This window comes from Ostreococcus tauri (assembly GCF_000214015.3).
Source record: "Ostreococcus tauri WGS project CAID00000000 data, contig chromosome 04, whole genome shotgun sequence".
Classification (NCBI taxonomy): Eukaryota; Viridiplantae; Chlorophyta; class Mamiellophyceae; order Mamiellales; family Bathycoccaceae; genus Ostreococcus; species Ostreococcus tauri.
Window position 1 is genome coordinate 865,824 of NC_014429.2, and position 18,889 is coordinate 884,712.

Genomic DNA, 18,889 nt, shown 5'->3' on the forward strand with positions numbered 1-18,889 from the left:
CGCGATCGCGCGCGCGCGGGCGATGACGACGCTCGAGCTCGGGACCCCGGTGACGATGACGGTGCCGCGAGGGGCGGACGTGCGAATGAACTTCACCCTGCGCGATGACGGCGCGGACGTGGTGTTCGAACTCGAACGCGTGGCGAATTACCCGATGGTGTACGTCGAACGCGGGAGCGGGGAAGAGGAGTGGTACAGGCGTCAGGTTGGGGCGTATCGCGTCCCGGACGGGGAGGGACGGTACGGCGACGTCCCGACGCGCGGGAGCGCGGGGGAGAACATCGCGTACGGGATGTTTGGATTGGCGGGGAATTATCGATCGATGAAGTTTATAGGGATGCGCGCGGGATGGTACGACGTGCGAGTGAAGGCGGAGTTGGTCGCGGGGGCGTACGGCGACGCGGAATTCAAGCTCACGGCGCGCTCGGGGGCGCAGACGTCGGGGGGGCCGCTCTGTCCGTACGACTGTTCGAATAACGGCGAGTGCGTGAACAGTGGGTCCGCGAGTGGGGATGATACGAAGTGCGCGTGCTCGTCGACGCCTTTCGCGGGCGTGGCGGGCTCGCTCGCGCCGTTCGGGAACGCGTGTCGCGATATGTATCGCCACTACGGGACCGCCACGAGCGCGACTCCAGTCATATCGCTCGAGCCGGGAAAGTTTTGGTACGGTTCGTACGATTTGTCGGGAATTTATAGATACTCTGGTGACGGGGTGGAGATTTCGTTCAATTGGCGTGGCGTTGGCGGCGATCCGTTGCTGCTGATAAAGGTGCAATCAGAGCCGACGCTGGTCGACTACGACTACTACTATCAGAGATTCCTTAGCAACGGAGTCACGACGCTGTCGTTGAAGAACGTCATGTCAGACGTGAGATATTACTTCGCGATTTACAACAGAGATCTACCGTCGGGCGCAAACGTCGACTTTACCATACAAGTCACCAGGGCATCCTGGTACTCCCAGCGCGAACCGCCAAACTTGATGTCCATGGCTTTTGTTTTGTTTATATGTGTGAGTTTTTGCATGGTCGTCATGACCATCAGGCGTTTCTTCCAGCGCCGTCAACTTAGGCGTTTTAGAGAACAACGGATGACCCAGCTCGCGTTTCAGGACGGCACGAGAGGTCAGCAGACTGGCACGCCGGAAGAAGTCGTTCAGGCGCTCCCGATCGTGAAGTTTGACCCCGTCTTGAAGGAGGTGATAGAGTCCGAGGGGCACGATCCGACGTGTACGATTTGTTTGGACGATTACACGAACGGTGAGGAACTGAGACGACTCCCTTCCTGCAAGCACTTGTTCCACAAGGAGTGCGCTGATCTTTGGTTGCGCGGAAGTTGCACTTGCCCGATATGCCGCACGTCAGTAATAGGCGAGTCAACTTCGCAAGACTCTGCGCCGGCTCCGGGGATGACCCCGCAGACCCCAGAGAGGTCCATCGAACTTACGTCTCTCGGTGGAGAGTACGCCACCTACGTGCCACAGTCGCAACTACCGCAAATGACGGTGGTGGTTGTCCCTTCCCGGGCGCTCGACGACCTCGCAGTCGAAGCACGACGACGTGAGGACGGCAACGCGCGTGGATGGCATCATCGCGACACGTCATCGATCGTGTAGATCGCGGGACACTGCGCGTATCGGCGTTCATTATGTTTCATTATATCTTGCGTTTGATCAAATCTTGTATTGCACCTGTACCGGACCACTAGCAGCTCTTTTAAAGCATTTTTGTGTGAACCGAAGCGCTCTTCCCAATTTCAATCCGACGTCGTGGCGCGACGAAACGTAAAAGACTGTTTCAAACGGTCCACAAGGCTGGGCTTCTTACGTCGCCCCAAGGATCCACTGAGCCACGGGTGTTTCGCGACCTGTTTCAAAGTGATTCGTTTCCTCGGATCCGGCGTGAGCATGCATCGAAGTAAGTCGCGAACATCATCCGAGACGTCGACCCGCAGTGGCGCAACGTTTCCTTTCACAATATTTTGCAACGTCGCCTTGACGTTATTCGGACGATTCGGGTCTTGGAATGGGTACCGACCGGTAAGCATGATGAAAAGAAAAACGCCACTGCTCCAAACGTCGCACGCCGCCGCGTCGTACTTCTCCGTGCGCGCCTTGCCGTCGCGATCGAGTTTGTCGAGCAGCTCTGGTGACATGTAATCGGGCGTGCCCACGGCTCGCGTCTTCGCGCTCTCGAGCCCTTTCGCGAGACCGAAGTCGATCAATCGTAAATTCCCGTCCTCGCACACGATCGCGTTCTCTGGTTTGACGTCGCGATGACAAAATCCGAGATCGTGAATGGCTCGAACCGCCTCGACGAGCTGCGCGAATAACCGACGCGCCTCGTCCTCATCCAGACGACCACCGTGTTGGTTGATGTAATCCAGCGCGTCGACACCCTTTGCGAGTTCGAAAACGAGCACGAGCACGTCCTCGCCGTGATTCACCACGTTTCTACGAATCGACGCGCGTCGCCCGTCAGTCGGCGATTGAATCGACGCGAACGCCCAACGCGCATCGCGCGCGCGTCTCGACGCACAACAAACGCACGACCCCGGGAACCCCCGCGTTGGACCCGTTCCCACCCATCAACCGCGTCGCGTACTTAATCTCTCGCTTCACCGCCGCCAGAGGGACGACGACGCGCGCGTCGCTCGACACGTCGATGCACTTCAGCGCGATCTCCCCCCCACCCTTCTCCCTATCGATTCCTCTGTACACCACCGCGGTCCCACCTCGATTGATCATCTCCACGATCTCGTATCGTCCGTGCGTCCCGAGCGCGGTGCCTCGCGCGAGGTCGTTCGCCGCCCGTCGCGACGTCGACGACGATCGCATCGTCTCGGAAAAACGACGATTCACGTCCCTCCGTCCCTCGCCCGTCCCTCGCCCGCGTCGTCGCCCCCGTCCTCGCCCGCCCGCGTCCTCGCCCGCGCGCGCGAGACGCGCGCGCGCGCTCCGTCCGTCGTCGCCGTCGTCGTCGTCGTCGCGGTGTCACGCCGCGCGGTCGCGCGTTCGTTCGTCCGAGACCACGGAGCGATGGGCGATCGCATCGCCATCTCGCGATGCGCGACGACGACGACGACGAGGCGACGACGACGAAGGGCGCGGTGCCGGACGCGCGGGACGCGGACGCGCGCGCGCGCGACGACGCGAACGCCGTGGACGCCGTGATCGGGATCGCGGTGGATGCCGCGGATGATGGATTTTTGCAACCGGCGCGCGCGGTGCGCGGCGACGCGGTGACGACGCAAGAGCACGGGTCCGCGGTCGTGTTCGCGTCGCCGAACACGCGGGCGGGCGCGCCGATTCCGCGGACGATGCCGAGGGTGGAGGCGCGCACGCACGAGACGCCGCCGGCGGTGGGCACGCCGGTGGCGGACGCGACGCGCGCGCGGACGACCATGGTGCGGAGCCCGGGGGGTGGGGTGTTTGAGTTCTCGACGCTCGTTTGGGGAAGTGGAGAGGAATTCACGCGAGAGCGGCTCGAGCGTGAGATCGCGATGGAGCTCGGGACGCCGAGCGGAGCGCTGCCGGTGGATTTGGAGACGCTCGCGTACGCGAGACAGCTGAGTCGAGTGACGCGGTTATTCGCGCTCGTTGACGTCGTGTTTTGCGTCCTGTACTCGCTTTTAGGATACAGGGCGATCATCGCGCTCGTGCTCGGGCCTCTGTGTGGATACGCCGGGTCGAAGACGTACAATCCGTCGCTCGTCGCCGCGTACTTGGCGTTTTGCGTCATAGGCGTCGCGTGGCGAGTGGCGAATCTTTTCATGTTTCCGGATGTCACCGCGCGCGTGTTGCCTCTCATTTCCATCGTCATATCGAGCTATATCGCTCGATTGGTGGCTAGATTCTTTTACGTCCTTCGCCTCGTTCCGCCGAACGGGCGCGAGCTGCTTCGACAGCTCGACATGATGCGGTTGGTCGCGACCTCGGCGTAGAGGCGCTGGAATTCGTAGCGCGCACTTTTGTAACAAATATTTCTATACCGATGAGAAAAATCATCATGCGAACGAACGCGGACGTTTAATCGATCGCCAATACTCGCGAACCTCGCTTTGAGCGTTCGGTCGACCCGGGGCGCCGCAATAATCTTTCGCGTCCGCGCCCTCTGGCGCCGAGCACCGACACTTTTCCATCTTGACGCGCTTCAACCGTCGGAGAACGAAGACGTTACCCCGCCTTCGGACATCTATCGGGACAATTTTGGAGTACAACTTGGTATCCTCTGCCCAACCGTGCGCGCAAAACGTATCCATCCACCACCCGCGGGCTCGATCGGAGCCCGCGCGCTTGGCGAACACCATGATCGCCCCTTTCTTCGCCACCCGCGTCGCCTCATTAATCACCGGATCAACGATCTCCCCACTCACTCGCGCGTTAATCTTTTCAAACGTCTCGAGCATGACGACGTAATCGAATCGCGCCCGCTTGAACGGCACCGCGCGCAGCGGCGCCGCCACGGCCGCGCCCGCCGCCAGCGCCCGCTTCCCATCCTCCGTCGCGCGATCCGCTCTCGGAATAATCCCCATGAGCGAGTACTTCCCTCTCGCGTCGAGCTCCAACGCACAGTTCCCACACGCGAACTCGATCCCGCGTCGTCGCTTCCCCGCCCGCGCCGCCGCCGCGCGCGCCGCGCGCGTCGCGTCCTCATCCACGTCCACGCCTCCACCCTCGCCCGCCCCCCCGCGCGCACGAAGACGTTCGAGCGCGTTCGGGACCACGGACGTCGGCGACGGCGGCGCCCGCACGCGCGTCCCGCGGTCGTCCACGAAGGATCCATCGTTCGACGGCGTCATCGTCGTCGTCGACGCGAACGACGCCCGCTGTCTCGCGAGCGCGACGACGAGGACGAGGACGAGCGCGACCGCGCCCGCGCGCCCGCGCGAGCGACGCGCGATCGCGCGCGTGACCGCCATGCGTCGCGCACTGACGCGCCCATCGAATGCGGCACAGTCATGCGCGCGACCGTCATCTTCATCGCGTGCGTCGTCTCCTGCGTGAGCGGCGTCGTCGCGCTCGCGGGCGCGCTCGCGCCGCGGTCGACGCTCGGCGCGCGCGCGGGAGACGCGCTCTCGATCTCGATCGTGAGCGCGCAAGCTGCGTTGGTGTACAGAATGGCGTACACGCTCTGGCCGATGGTGCAAAGGAAAGATTTTCGAGCGTTGGCGCGCGCGATGGCGGCGCAAACGACGACGAATGGATTTCAATACGTCGTCTACGGTGTCTTGATCTTGACCTCGCCGCGACCGAGCGCGAGCGCGCCGGCGGTGACGCCGTTGGTCGTGCTGTCGGCGTATCAAGCGGCGGCGCGCGTGGACGCGACGACGCGAGGCGACGCGAATGAAAAGTCGGCGTGGCGGACACTCGGATTGGCGAACGCGTTCGAGAAGGCGCAGGAGAACATGGCGTTTGCGCTCGTCCTGTGCGCGGCGTTGGAGATCTCGGCGGCGACGATGGTTTTGATGGAGACGGCGACGCCGAGGAGAAGTTTCAGTCGACTCTTCGCGTGGATCGCGTGGTTGCGCGCGAGGTATCATTGCAGAGATAACACGGTGTTTCGAATCAAGTTCACCGCGCACGATACGGCGTTTTATCACAGAGAGGTGTGGGGAATGTTGAATGAGAAGATTTACAGTCGCGCGCCGGCGTCCGTGCGGCGGGTGTGCGCGCCGATTGTCGCCTGGTTCACTCGCGCGTGAGGACGCGCGTCGCCGTCGCGTTCTTCGTCGTGGAGGCTATCTAGAGAGCGTTGTAAATTACATCGTTAGAGCAGCGAGCGCTACGCCGACGCATCAATACTTCGGTGGCACTTTGCACGCGCCGATTTCCTTCGCCGCGGCGTCGAATCCCGGGAACATGACAAAGTTTGGCGTGATGCCCGTCTGGTCAATGTCCACGAGAGACGGGGTGACGTACTTACCGACCGTGAGCACCATCCCGCTCAGATCGCTGAGCTCGTAGACGCTTTGAATCAAACCCTTGCCGTACGTGCGACTTCCGACCACCGTGGCCCTGCAGTTATCCTTGAGCGCTCCAGTTAAGATTTCGCTCGCCGAGGCGCTACGGCTGTTCACGAGAACTACGAGCGGAACATCGGCGGGCACCACGGGACCATTTTTGTTCGCCTTGATCGCCTTGAGCTTGGTTGGAACCGCATCCGCGGAACCGTTTCGCGCTCGCTTTGTCGCTGAGACGTCCGTATCGCGTTTGACGCCCCCGGCGACGACGCGTCCCTCCGTGTACGCGATGGTCGAATCGGAGGGTAAGAACAGTCGAGCGATCTCGACGCCAGCCTGCACCAGCCCACCAGGGTTATCCCGCAAGTCTAATATGTACGCGTCCGCGCCTTGCTTTTTCAGCTCACCGATCGCTCGAGCGATATCGCGCTCGGCGAGCGAGTTGAACTCGCGCAGACGAATGTAACCGACGTGTCCGCCTTCGAGTCGCATACTCACCGGACTCTTTGGCGCCTCAAAACCACCGTCGCGCGCGAGAGAGAGCGTTCTCGGCGCATTCTCCCCCTTGCGCGCGATCGTGAGATCGATCGTCTTCCCCTCGGCCTCTTGGATGAGAGACGAAACCTGAAACGCGCTCAAACCGCGCACGCGTTCGCCGTTCACGGAGACGATCTCGTCGTCTTGCTCCACGCCCGCCTTCATGGCGCTCGAATCGAGCACCATTCCTAACACGCGCACACGCTCTGGATCCGCCGCGTCCTCGGCGATGTTCAACCCGACGCCCGTGATGTCGTATTTTAACATCGAGTTGAATCGCTCCGGCTCGATGAAGCGCGTAAATTTATCACCAAGCGTCCCGAGCATCGAACGGATCATCTCATACGCCTCCTCTCTCATCTTCGGCGGATTCGCCTCGTGTTCAGCCCGCAACGCTTCCCACGCCGCGCGATCGAATCCGTCCGACTCGGACTTTCGCGCCGGCAAAAAATTTTCATTCACCAACCCCCACGCCTCCTCCAAAATCTCCCCATCCGTCACCGCGCTCTCGCTCGCCACCTCCCCGTGCGCCGCGCGCGTGTTTTCCACCACCTCACGCGCGCCGTCGCCGTCGCGACCGCGCGCGTCCGCCATCGTCGCCTCCGGCGAGACGAACACCGCGAACGCCGCGCACGCGCACGCGAGACACCCCGGCGCGAACGCGCGCGCGCCCGTCTCGCCCCCCCACCGCGCGCCCATCGTCACGCGTCCTCGCGAACGCGCGCCGTCGTCGCCCTCGCCCGCGCGCGCGAACGCACGCGTGGACGAACGCGATCGCACCTCGAGCGATCGTCCGCGTCATCGATCGCGTCGCCGTCGCGCCCCGGACGACGCCCCGCCGCGCGTTCGGCGCGCGCGGCGTCGGCGGCGCGATCGCGCGCGCGCCGGGCGATCGAAACCGCATCGTCGTTCCCCGAGCGCGTCGCGCGCGCGGCAGTGTGCGACGCGGTGCATCGAATCGACATGTTTCCTCGCGTCGCCCCCGTCGTGTTCGCCCGCGCGTTCGCCCTGTGCGTCCTCGCGGGCGCGCCGTTGTTCCGAACCCACGCGCACGTCGACGCGTTCGTCCCCGTCGACGGCGTCGCGGCGTTGGTGTCCATGTACCGCATGGGAGAATTCACTCGCCTGAGCGACGGCGCGGCGCGCGCGCTGACGATTCTCTACGCCCCGGCGCGGTTGGTGCGCGCGGTGCTCCCGGGAACGACGGGAGATTTGTTCGTGGACGTCTCGGCGCGAGCGATGCGAAAGGCGGCGCAGATGCACGAGGCGGCGGGGAACTCGCAGACGATCGATTTGAGCTTTGGATGCGCCCTGGCGACGGTGGGCGCGGTGAAACAGCTCGTGTTGGGTGACATCGGACCGTTCGGATTGCTCGCGGCGATCGTTGTCGTGTACTCGACCGTCATGGCCGAAGCGGGGGGGTGCGTGTGGGAGACGGCGCACGTCGTCGGAACGTCGGTTTTCGTCGCGAGCGGGTTGTTGAGCTCTCGCGTCGTCAACAAAACGCCCGCGCGAGAGAGAGTGAAGAGCGATTGACATCCGTGCGTTTGTCTAACTCGCTAAAAATACATCTACCGGTACCGGTAGCGGTCCTTCTAATACTCTAATATACCGTTCGCGCACATCTCCCGTCGCGCTCTCCGCGTCACTTGCTTCGTCGATCGTCGCGCCAAGCGAAGAATCCGCAGTCGCAGGCAGGATTCGTGCGCGGACCAGCCGGCCGGGGACAACAGAAGAAGACGCGAGCAAAGTGTGGACTTTCGCGCTTCTTCACGACGCGGACTTTGCACGTCTCGCCGTGTCCCGCGCACTTGGGCGGAGCCATCTTGGCGAGCGTGTTTGACCAAAGCGCCGCTTGCGCGTCGTAGTCGTTAACCTTCTTCACGGTCGTTTCCACGTCGGGATCATTCACTTCTGCGTCAACAGACTTTGACTCGCCGGGCGTGACGGGTTCGTTCATTTTCTTTTTCGACGACTTGACGGTGAAGAAGTCTTTCAACGTCGTTTCGGCAACCTTTCGTTTCGGCGGTTCAGGGGCGCGTTTCAGCGCTCGGGATTTCGATATGTCCTCGGCATCCAGTGTGGAGATTCCAGTGGTTCCGCTCACCTTCGACGGAGCAAAGTGGTCGATAACCGTCGTCTGGCGACCCGGGTAAAGCACTGACATCGCCAACGGAGGCGGTTGCTGATGCGCCGTGCGTTCGCGCCACATGGCGTCATCCAAATCAAGAAAAATCGGCGCGTGGTCGCTCCCTTCGAATTTTGCGCCACGCCCACGCCTTGGACGTGCCCGAGGGTGTCTCTGTCGCAAAGGAAATAATCGATCCTCGATCCGTAATCGTTAATTTGCGCGCCGCTCGCTACGTTCCAACATGTGAACGCTTTGACGTTCGGGTGCACTTCGCGGAATACGTCGCACATGCCGTCTTGACCTAGCACGCGAGTCAACCACTCTCGAGATTCATTCTTCGGCTCAACGGCGCGCGGATCGTCGTGCGCGCGATCGAGTTTCCAGTTGGGTGCGATATTCCAGTCCCCGCACATGATGACGCGGCGACCACGGGAGCGCAGCGACGTGAGCCGTTCCTCGAGCGCGCGCAAGAAATCTCTCTTGAAATCAATTCGTTCCGCAACCTTCTCATCCACCGCGCCGTACGTCGTCGGCGCGTAGAGATTACACAAAACAAATTCCCCGAAATCGGCCCAGATCGCTCTGCCTTCGTCGTCCAACGCCTTCGCCCGTGCGTAATCTTCGTCCACCAAGGGCGGTCGTTCGTTCGGCCAAATCGCGCTCTCCGCCTTTGTCCGCGTCCCGCACACACCCTCCTCGATCGCCACCGGACACGTCTCCCTCGATCGCCAGTATATAGCCACACCCGAGTATCCCGACCGTTTATCCCTCGCATCGCACGCGCTGTGCGCGCAGTCCCAATCCGCTTCGCGTCCGCGTCGCTCAAAGTCCAAGCGCGACATCTTCGTCTCTTGCACGCACGCCACGCGCACGTCCGCCCCCAGCGCGCGCAGGGTCCCACGCCTCGGCACCGATCGCGTCTGTCCGTGCGCGTCCACCGCGCGCGCGCGCGAGCGCGACGCGTCCGTCATCGCTCGCCAGCCTCGGAGACCGACGTTCCATGAGGCGATCACACTTCGTCGCCGTGCGCGTGCGTGTGTCTCGCGACGGGCGTCGCCGTCGTCGCTCGCCTCGCGCGTGGTCCACGGCGTCGGGAACGCGTCGAAGGGGTCGCGCGCGATGGCGCGCTCGAGGGACATCGATCAGGCGAACATGCGCGCGCGCGTGTGCGGGGACGGCGCGGCGGGCGCCAGAGGTGCCGGGTTTCGTCGGTGGATGCGTTACAAAATATCTTTGCACCACGGCATGTCGCTGTTCTCGCAGTTTTCGACCAAGGCGAAGGTGATGTCGGCGACTGGAATACTCAGGGATACCTGCTGTAAGTTACGAGAGGTGGAAGCGTCGGTCATGATGAGGTGGGTGGAGCGAAGCCGAGAGGCGATGCGCACGCCGCTCCCAATCGGAGGCTCGGGAACGCTCACCTTGGGACTCTTGCAAATCAATCTGAGCATCTCCATGACGCCTCCCATGGTGACCGTCTGCGTCCCAGAGCGCTGGATCTCTTTCGCGAGGGCGATGAGAAACATGCGCTCGTAGAAACTCGCGGCGTGGATGAGTTTCATGTGCGGCCCATCAAACATTTCGCTCTGAGCCTGACGCACGTCGTCCATGGTAACCTTTTCGTTCCGAGCCTTGGCGCGAGCGTCCGCCCCGCCGTTGCTCACGGTGATCGGTTGTGAAATATTCGTCACTTTTTCGACGTTGATTCTCGCCTCGGCTACTTCGGCGGCGCGTCGTGCGAGCTCCAGGGCTCGCCGCGCGTCGCCGTTCACGGATGCAACCTTTCTGCAAATCAAGTCAAGCGTCGACGTCGCAAAGGCGTCGCTGCATCCCTCCACGCTCTCTAGACGCGATGTGACTATAGTTTTCAGTTGATCCCACGTGTACGGTGCGAATGACACTCTGTTGCTTCCCAAACGCGAGGCGATGCGTGGAAGCATGCGCTCTGGCACATCGAGCGTGTTCGCGATGCCAATCACGACGAGTCGACTCTTCTTGTGCGTCGGCCAATCGAAAATATTGTACAGCACATCTTGCTTGTGCGTGACGAGCAAATCGAGCTCGTCGACGACCAGTACCGTCACCCTGCCGTCGCTGCCCTTACCCTCCTTGAACCTTTTGTCCAAGACCATGCAGCCCTTCTCCGGGCTGAAGCGTTGCCCCATCAACTCCTCCGCGATTGTGCTGTACGCGTGCTTGGGCGTTTGCAAGCGAAGTGCGTTGAGCTCGATGTAGTTGAACTTTGGAATCGCATGCGTTCTCGCCTGTGAGCGAAGAACGCGAGCGATCTCTCGCACTGTGGCGGTTTTACCGGTACCGGGAACGCCAGAAATGTACAGGCACTTTCCCGTGCTGTTAGGACCAGCCATGATGGCTTCGAGAACAAAGTCATACACTTGCTTGCGTTCATTCTCTCGACACGGCAGCGTCGCCGGCGTTGATGCCAACGATAAGACGGCCCGAACGCCACCGAACACCGTCGCGGGATGCTTTCGCCCTCGACCCAGCGCACTCCCACCGAATCCAGCTATCTCCAAGCTTGCTGCCATGTCCTTGGCGCGTTTCATCGCCGTCAGCGCGCTTCGCTGACCTTTTTTTGATCCCTTTTTGGGGTCCGCGCGTTTCGCATCCCAGTCTTCGTCGTCGTCGTTCCAATTCAACTCGTTATCGAAGCGTTCATCGTCGCTGAAATCATCCTCTTCGCCCCACTCTCCGCGACGTTTAAACCTTTGGAACGCTTCGTCGTAGGTGTACTCGCACACGTACGTGTCGTTCCCATTACCCTCCTCGTCGCGAAACTCTTGCGGGGTGCAAACTTTCGCGACGCGAAACAAAGAATCAACGGCGTTGACATCGACAGTGTGGGACAAGAACACCTCTCGCCTATGTTGCATCGGCTGACGACCCATGTGCGTATCCTCCGGCAGTGTGTACCATCGCGCCGCGTACTGATACGTGCCGTTCTCTTCCCAAATGTGCTCTATGCGCGCCAAGAGCATGCGCCCGGCCAAGAACTCGCCGCACGCCGATCGCGACGTGTTCTGGAGCTGCGGCATAGCGCTCACCGACGTGCTTTCGCGCGTGCACAGCGGACAGCTCCAATCGCTCTCTGGCACGTTCGTCAGCGGCGGCCTCAGACAGCACATGTGCCAACCCGTCAAACACATGTCGCACTCGAGCATGACGCGATCATCATCCACCGGATCGCGACACACCATACAAAGCGCGTCCTCGTCCTCGTCGAAGTCCTCCGTCTTACTGTTCACGACGTACGCGCTATCACCGACGGCGAAAATCTCACCGTCAAGATTTACCTTTTTCCAATACGTGCGCTTCGGCGGCGGCGCCGACGCGTTCGACTTCTTCCCCCCCTTTTTCCCCTTCTCCGACGCCATCGCGTCCGGTTCAACGACGACGAGCGACGCCTTCGTCCCTCCCCCTCCCTTCCCCCCTCGCTTCGTCCCGTTCGTCGTCTTCGCCCGCGCGTCTCCGCGCTCCGCCCGCGTCTCCGCCCGCGTCTCCTCCGCCGCCGCCGCCGTCGCCACCTCCGTCCCCGATCGTCGCGCCAACACCGCCGCGAACGCCGCATCGTACCGCTTCTTTTTCTTCTTCCCCCGCGCCCCTCCCTCGGCCGTTTTCGCCGCCGTGCGGTCGTCTCGTCCGCGTTTTCTTCCCGTCGGCCTCGACCCATCCTCGGTGGCAAAGATCTTCATCGTCTCCGTCCCACGCGCGTCGCTCCCGTCCCTGCGCCCCGTCCCGAGCCCCATCGCGGTCGCGCGTCGGGTCGATCGACGTCCCGACATCGCGCCAAACGCCCTCGCGCGGGCGCGGGGATGTGCCGACGCGATGATGTGATTATGGATTTAAACTTAAATGTGTCGACAGCTGTGATGCACACGCCGCCGCGCCGCGATGGCGTCCGCGTCCGCGTCGACGCGCGCGTGCGCTCCGAGGCACGCGCGCGCGCGCGTGGCGCCCCATGCGCGGCCGCGCGTGGGCGCGCGCGCGCGGGCGATGGAGACCATCGATGATGGCTCGAGCGATGATGGCGATGAGTGTGAATTAATGACATTCGTCGCGACCGCGTGCGTCGCCATCGGACGCACGCGAACGGACGCGATCGAGGTCACGCGCGCGCTGAAGACGCACTGGTTCGAAACCGTCGATGACGTGCGAGGGATGGGGGCGGAGGAGGCGAGGGTGGTCGGGGTGCCGGGACGATTGTACGCGGCGTTCGGCGAGGCGTTCGCGCGCGAGGCGGCGGACGATGCCGACGGCTCGATGCGGGACGATCGTGGGACGCGGGCGACGGCGACGACGATTGATGGTGATGGGTGGGTCGGTGGGGAGCTTCCGGGACGCGGCGCGCGGGTGCCGGTGGTGGCGCGCGAAGCGGGCGGGCGTTTGGCGGACGTGCGCGTGACGCAACGCACGCGGATGAAACCGTTTAGTCTTCGCGGAGACGAGATCACGAGTGGTTTACGAAGGGAATTGGATCGGATGGTGCGAGATTTGACGAGCAGACGCGTCGGCGGTGGACGAGCGCCCGTGCGCGAGCGCACGGCGATGAATCACGTCGCCGTGGCGAAACAGTTTCTCGGTTGGCTCGCGAGGGAGTCCGAGCACAGGAGAGAGTTTGCGACGCTGAGTGACGAGGGTGCGGTGATCTTGAAGCCTGGAGTGGGATTACGCGACGCGTTTCCAACGCGTGAGAGCGCCGGGGCGACGTACGCGATCGAGTACGTCCAGTGGCTCAGCGACGAACGGCGCATCAAGTCGACGACGGAGGACTTCCAACTGCGCTCGCTCGTGGCGCTCGCGAAGTGGGTGCACGACCACGTCGACGACGACGGCATCGCTCCACCGTGCGTGCAGGAGCTCATTCGAGTACAGCGTTCTGCGCGAGATCGGGCGAAGAACGCTCCGCACGCCGCCGACGATGATCGAAAATGGCTCGAGTGGGACCAATACCTGGCGCTCGTCGAGCATCTCAAGCTCGAGTGCGCCCCGCTCGACGCCAACGGCAAGGAGCGCTCCGAACGAGAAATCGCGACGAGCGTGCAGCGATATTTACTGTTCGCCATTTTGGCGTGCATTCCCGATCGTCAGCGCACGCTGCGTGAGCTTCAGCTGAACAAAACGCTCTTTCACGACGCGTCTTCGGGACTGTGGATGGTGCGTCACGGTCCGGATGACTACAAGACGGGCGGCGCCTACGGCGAGCGTCCCGCGCTCGTCATAGACTCGCGCGTGTACCCGGCGTTGGAGAGCTGGCTCGCCGTTCACCGTCGCGCGCTCGAGCCCACGCACGATTTCGTCTTCACCAGACCCAACGGCTCGCCGTGGAACGTCAGCGAGTTGAGTCGCACGTTTTCGCGAACCGCTCTGAGGATCACCGGACAGAAGACCAATCCGCACTTGATTCGCGACATGATCGTCACCCACGTCCGCTCGCAAGGAATCGCCACCGACGCCGAGCTCGAGGCGCTCGCTCGCTTCATGGGTCACTCCAGCGCGATGCAAAAGTCCACCTACGACAGACGCACCGCCCAGGAGAAGGTCACCCCGGCGTTGTCGCTCATGGCCAACGTCAACCGCTCCAAATCCACCGACGCTCGCGCGGCGTCCTAGTGTCCTAGTCCACTCAGAAATCACACAGACGACGCACGCACTCGCGCGCACCTCGCGCCCACGCCCGCGAGTCGCCCTCGTCCGCGCGTCGCGCCTCTCCGCGCCGTCGCGGTCTCAACCCTGACGCATCACCGCTCGACTTCAATCGCGACCGCGCGGTCGTTCGATTCACACGCCTCCCGTCGTCGTCGTCGTCGTCGACACCGAGGCGTCGTCGTCGTCGTCGTCGTCGCCCGTCGTCGTCGGCGGCGTCGTCGAACGCGACGTTCGGACACATTTTCTCCGCGTCGGCGGGGCGACACCGAATCGATCGCGCGTCGCGGTGAAACGAGATGTCGTCCACGGACGCCGAGCGTGGGGCGTTCGCGAGACACATCTTGCGCGGACACCGCGTGGAGGTGCGAACGGTGGACGGGACGACGCACGAGGGGGTGCTCGCGAAGGCGGACGCGGAGGCGTGGACGATCGCGTACGCATGGAAAAAATACGACGCGGGAAGCGACGTGCGGGCGCAGCGAGGGAAACCGGTGGAGTCTATGACGGTGAAGGTGTCGGAAATCTCGAGCGTGCGAGCGCGAGACGTGGGGATGAGCGACCTGGCGGTGGGACCGAGTCGCATGAACGACGACTTCACCGACGGCGGCATCTCTCGAGGCGCCACGGGGGCGAATCGCGAGCTCGTCGCTTGGACCCCGGAAGCGGACGACGGGAGCGGGGCGATGACGCTGGAGGAGGAAGCGGCGACGCTCGGGGCGAAGAAATCGCAAGGCGCCGGGGCTTGGGGGAAGAAGTCCAACGGCGGCGCCGCCTGGGATCAGTTCGCGGCGAACAAGCAACTCTTCGGCGTCGACTCCAAGTTCGATGAAACGGTGTACACGACGTCCATCGACAAGTCAAACGCCGGGATCTCCGAGGCCGAGGCCGCGCGCATCGCGTACGAGATTCAGAACCAAATCTCGGACAATCCTCACGTGGCGGAGGAGCGCGGACAAAAAGCCACGGCTGATTACGACGAGGAGGAGCGTTACTCGTCCGTCTTGGGCACGGGCAAAGCGGCCGCGCCGCCGGCGCCACCATCGAGACCCGCTTGGGAATCGGGCAAAGTTCCGAGCACCGTGGCTCAGCACGCGGAGAAGCGCGCGGAGAAACCGGCTGCGCACAAGGCGGACGCCGCGCCGGCGGATCCGTCCAAGTCCAAACTCAACCCCAACGCCAAGGCTTTCTCTCTCAGCGCCAAGGCTGCAGAGTTCGTGCCGTCGTTCAAAAAACCCGCCGCACCGCCGGCGGCGCCGCAGATGGTCATGTATCCGGGATACCCGCAGATGCCGGGACACATGATGTACCAGATGCACGGAATGCACGGCATGATGCCGGGCATGATGCCGGGCATGTCGGACATGGGCGCACCGGGCCATCCGGGCGCCCCGCACCACCGAATGCCTCCCTCAGGCGGCGCTGGAAAGTGATCGCTCATCGAGCGCGGCGGTCCGTCTCGACGCGCAATCGAACGACGCGCGCGTCGTCTTTCCGGCGCGATATCCAACTCGCGCGCGCGCTGAAATCCTCGCTCGAAATAAAACGTCTCTTCTCACAAAACGTATCGTCCCATCGTCCGCTCTCGCCCCTCGAGCCCGACGCTCGACGGCTCGACGGCTCGGCGTCGCGTCGCGTTTTCACCCTCACTCCGCCATGCGCGCCACCGTCTCCCGCGTCGTCGCCCACGCGTCGTCATCCATCGTTCGATATCGATGGATATCATCGCGATCGTCTCCACCTCCTCGCTCGCCCGCCACGCCGTTCGCGTCGTCGTCGGAGTCGTGGCGAGACGTCAACTCTTTGGACGGCGCGCTCGATGCCTCGGACGCGCCGTACGTCACCATCGCTCGCGTCGCGAGGAGCGCGGTGGGTGCGCTGTCCGATATCTTACTCTCCATGGGCGCCTCGAGCGTGAGCACGACGGACGCGGACCGAGGGACGGCGTCGGAGGAGGAGATTTTCAGCTCGAACACATTCGTCGAGGCGGCGAGCGACGCGGCGCGGGCGCGGGTGTGGGCGCGGTGCGATCTCACGGCGTATTTCGACACGAAAGAGCACGCGGTCGAGGCCGTGCGCTCGGCGGAGATGATTTTGGGGGTAAAACTCGACGCCGCGCACGACGTCGCGCGGTCGAACGACTGGGTGGAGGCGGTGAAGGAGTCGTTCTCGCCGATTGAAGTCGCGAGCGGATTGAACATCGTACCGAATTGGGTGAGCGACGTGGACGAGAGCGCGGTGAACATTATGCTCGAACCCGGGATCGCGTTCGGCACGGGGGAGCACCCGACGACGCGATTGTGCCTTCGCTGGCTCAAGAAGACGATTTCACAGCGCGCGCGCACGGAACTCGTCGTCGACTTTGGGTGCGGTTCGGGTGTTCTCGCAATCGGAGCGCTCCTCTTGGGCGCCGAACGAGCGGTCGGTGTGGATCTTGCGAGACAAGCGGTGCAAAGTTCAATGGATAATGCCAAGTTGAACGGTGTTGAGCACCGATTGAGTACGTTTTTGGGCGACGGCACCGATCCGGGAACACCAGGCGCAAACGGTCAAGCGGACGTCGTCATCGCGAACATCTTGATTCAACCGGTTCTTGAGCTAGAACCACTCTTTGCTCGATATTGCAAAACAGGCGGAGAGGTGGCATTGAGTGGAGTTCTACACGGTGAACAGAGCGCATCCGTCGTGGCGAAATATTCGACGCACTTTGACAATCTTTCGGTAGACGAAGAGGGCGGCTGGGCGTGCGTGCACGGTACGCGCAACGCCGTCCCGGCGTAGTGTTATTTCGCGGCTTTTTCCCTTTGTGTAGCATAAACAAAATTGTATCGAATCGATTTTAGCGTTCTACGAGTCTACATGTTCGTCCGTCACGTTCTTCGCGGTGTTCGAGCCACCACCGCACACCTCCTCTCCCTCTTCCTCGCTCTCATCGCCGAGCATGAAGGCGTCCGACTGCAGTGCGCCTTTCTGGAATGAAATTGCCGTTCCTTTACTCACGCTCGGCGTGCCGCCGACGCGGTTGAAAGTCATGTCCGGCATATCCATGCGCGAGCCGGCGCCGGTGGCGTGCGAAATACTCTCGGCGCGACGTAGCAGATTTGTTCCGTCGAGAAGGGCTTGCGCGTTGATTCCGGCACCATTATTTTCACCGGGGCCTTGAAACGCGCCGTAGCCTCCTGCCATGGCGCTGATCGCACCATCCGTCTCGCCCTCGACTTCGTGAGTCATCCCGAGACCGCCGCTCGCGACGTACCCGGCGTTCGGATAAGAGTATAGTTTACCACCGTGCGCGCTGGATGCGGCGCCGCCCACAACACTCATGGGCATCGTCCCCCAAGTGACCGCCCCAGGAGGCCCCATGAGCGACGCACCGATGGCGGTGCGTCTCGGCGCGTGGACGGCCATGTCGCGTCTGCTGATGACGTCGGCCAGATCTTGCTTCAAAGCCGTATCTTGCGGGTGTAACTCCAACGCCTTTGTCAAATCACTGATGGCGGTACCGAAGTCACCTTCCGTGACGGCCGCGATCGCGCGAGCCTTGAGAGCGATCGCGCTGTTCGGCTCGCGCGCGATCACGCGCGCCGCGAGTTCGCCCGCTCTTACGGGATCCGCTCGTTGCAACGCGCACGCGCTCGCCTGGAGCAGGCACTCCAACCTCAATGAAGAGTTACGCTCGGATAATCCACTCGGCTCCTCGCTCTCGAACATGTCGATCTGATCAATGAAGCGTAACGCGTGTCCGTACGCGCGCTCAGCCGTCCCAAAGTTTTCCAACTTTTTGAAGGCGTCCGCCCGCGCCTTGAGTTCGAGAGACGCCTCGACGAGAGACTCCCTCGGCACGTCCCACGGCTCGAGATTATCCCACGGAGTGGGAGAGGGCAATATGATTTGCTTGGACTCAACCTCCATTCCCGTACCGACGGCGCCTCGCTCGCTCGCGAGCAGACTTCCCGCCGCCTTGACGTCTCCTCCCTCCACTTCCTCGCTATTGCAGAGCCCGGACTCGGTGCGTCCCGCTTCGCCTTCGCCAATCGACTTGCTCTGCCGTTGCGCCTCGGTGGAATCCGCAGGCTGCTCTCGATCGCTCGACACCGCCGCCGTGTTCGAATCCGCCGCGCTGTTCGCCGGCCACTGCGGCCCGCGCGCGTTGCTCGAGCTCAACGCCGGCCCTCCGCGTCCGCCCGCTCGCAATCTCGCCGGCATACCTCTCGCCCGTTCCACCCCGTTCCCCGGCGCGTCGACCCCAACTTCTCCCTCGATTTCGCTCGCCACTTCGCGCGCCGACGCCGTCGATCCCGCCGGCCGTCGTCTTCCCTCCACGTCATCATCCTCTCCGTACACCACCGCGATCGCCGGCGCGTCCACGGACGCGTTCGCCCGCTCCTCGTCCGCCGCGCCGCGCGTGCCTCCCCCCACGCCCGCGTCCGCGTCCACCGCCTCGACGTCGTCCCCCCGCCCTCGCGTGATCCTCGCCGTGAACATCGACGCGTCGTCCTCCTCTCGCCCCTCCGACGGCGACTCCAAAGCGTCGCGCGCGATCGACGCGCTCGCCCTCGACGCGCGCCGTCCGTCTCGCGCGCCGCGCTCGTGCGC

At 63.1% G+C, this 18,889-nt stretch overlaps 13 protein-coding genes across 13 annotated transcripts; 7 read left to right on the forward strand and 6 right to left on the reverse strand.

Annotated features, from left to right (window-relative positions):
- Positions 1–22: 22 nt before the first annotated feature.
- Positions 23–1,615, forward strand: OT_ostta04g05140 (Zinc finger, RING/FYVE/PHD-type; the record flags this gene model as incomplete). The annotated part of the gene is made up of 1 exon (XM_003079003.1): positions 23–1,615. The coding sequence occupies one exon, from the start codon at positions 23–25 to the stop codon at positions 1,613–1,615; it is 1,593 nt and encodes a 530-aa protein (XP_003079051.1).
- Positions 1,616–1,755: 140 nt separating this feature from the next.
- OT_ostta04g05150 (Calcium/calmodulin-dependent/calcium-dependent protein kinase) lies at positions 1,756–2,836 on the reverse strand (the record flags this gene model as incomplete). The annotated part of the gene is made up of 2 exons (XM_022984626.1): positions 1,756–2,452; positions 2,538–2,836. 2 exons carry the CDS (start codon positions 2,834–2,836, stop codon positions 1,756–1,758), a joined length of 996 nt encoding a protein of 331 aa, XP_022838875.1.
- A 227-nt stretch (positions 2,837–3,063) lies between these two features.
- On the forward strand, positions 3,064–3,942 carry OT_ostta04g05160 (unnamed product; the record flags this gene model as incomplete). Its single annotated transcript, XM_003079005.2, has 1 exon — positions 3,064–3,942. The coding sequence occupies one exon, from the start codon at positions 3,064–3,066 to the stop codon at positions 3,940–3,942; it is 879 nt and encodes a 292-aa protein (XP_003079053.2).
- Positions 3,943–4,005: 63 nt separating this feature from the next.
- On the reverse strand, positions 4,006–4,920 carry OT_ostta04g05170 (unnamed product; the record flags this gene model as incomplete). The annotated part of the gene is made up of 1 exon (XM_003079006.2): positions 4,006–4,920. One exon carries the CDS (start codon positions 4,918–4,920, stop codon positions 4,006–4,008), a length of 915 nt encoding a protein of 304 aa, XP_003079054.2.
- A 198-nt stretch (positions 4,921–5,118) lies between these two features.
- Positions 5,119–5,703, forward strand: OT_ostta04g05180 (unnamed product; the record flags this gene model as incomplete). Its single annotated transcript, XM_003079007.2, has 1 exon — positions 5,119–5,703. One exon carries the CDS (start codon positions 5,119–5,121, stop codon positions 5,701–5,703), a length of 585 nt encoding a protein of 194 aa, XP_003079055.2.
- A 93-nt stretch (positions 5,704–5,796) lies between these two features.
- On the reverse strand, positions 5,797–7,092 carry OT_ostta04g05190 (Interphotoreceptor retinol-binding; the record flags this gene model as incomplete). Its single annotated transcript, XM_022984627.1, has 1 exon — positions 5,797–7,092. The coding sequence occupies one exon, from the start codon at positions 7,090–7,092 to the stop codon at positions 5,797–5,799; it is 1,296 nt and encodes a 431-aa protein (XP_022838876.1).
- Positions 7,093–7,461: 369 nt separating this feature from the next.
- OT_ostta04g05200 (unnamed product) lies at positions 7,462–8,034 on the forward strand (the record flags this gene model as incomplete). Its single annotated transcript, XM_003079009.2, has 1 exon — positions 7,462–8,034. One exon carries the CDS (start codon positions 7,462–7,464, stop codon positions 8,032–8,034), a length of 573 nt encoding a protein of 190 aa, XP_003079057.2.
- Positions 8,035–8,143: 109 nt separating this feature from the next.
- OT_ostta04g05210 (Zinc finger, GRF-type) lies at positions 8,144–9,471 on the reverse strand (the record flags this gene model as incomplete). The annotated part of the gene is made up of 2 exons (XM_022984628.1): positions 8,144–8,683; positions 8,749–9,471. The coding sequence occupies 2 exons, from the start codon at positions 9,469–9,471 to the stop codon at positions 8,144–8,146; spliced, it is 1,263 nt and encodes a 420-aa protein (XP_022838877.1).
- Positions 9,472–9,849: 378 nt separating this feature from the next.
- Positions 9,850–12,396, reverse strand: OT_ostta04g05220 (Zinc finger, PHD-finger; the record flags this gene model as incomplete). Its single annotated transcript, XM_003079011.2, has 1 exon — positions 9,850–12,396. The coding sequence occupies one exon, from the start codon at positions 12,394–12,396 to the stop codon at positions 9,850–9,852; it is 2,547 nt and encodes an 848-aa protein (XP_003079059.2).
- A 145-nt stretch (positions 12,397–12,541) lies between these two features.
- OT_ostta04g05230 (Integrase-like, catalytic core) lies at positions 12,542–14,260 on the forward strand (the record flags this gene model as incomplete). The annotated part of the gene is made up of 1 exon (XM_003079012.2): positions 12,542–14,260. One exon carries the CDS (start codon positions 12,542–12,544, stop codon positions 14,258–14,260), a length of 1,719 nt encoding a protein of 572 aa, XP_003079060.2.
- Positions 14,261–14,592: 332 nt separating this feature from the next.
- OT_ostta04g05240 (Ataxin 2, SM domain) lies at positions 14,593–15,726 on the forward strand (the record flags this gene model as incomplete). The annotated part of the gene is made up of 1 exon (XM_022984629.1): positions 14,593–15,726. The coding sequence occupies one exon, from the start codon at positions 14,593–14,595 to the stop codon at positions 15,724–15,726; it is 1,134 nt and encodes a 377-aa protein (XP_022838878.1).
- A 223-nt stretch (positions 15,727–15,949) lies between these two features.
- On the forward strand, positions 15,950–17,074 carry OT_ostta04g05250 (Ribosomal protein L11 methyltransferase; the record flags this gene model as incomplete). Its single annotated transcript, XM_022984630.1, has 1 exon — positions 15,950–17,074. One exon carries the CDS (start codon positions 15,950–15,952, stop codon positions 17,072–17,074), a length of 1,125 nt encoding a protein of 374 aa, XP_022838879.1.
- A 66-nt stretch (positions 17,075–17,140) lies between these two features.
- On the reverse strand, positions 17,141–18,889 carry OT_ostta04g05260 (Tetratricopeptide repeat; the record flags this gene model as incomplete). Its single annotated transcript, XM_022984631.1, has 1 exon — positions 17,141–18,889. A coding segment is annotated over one exon (1,749 nt), but the record flags the coding sequence as incomplete, so codon positions are not given.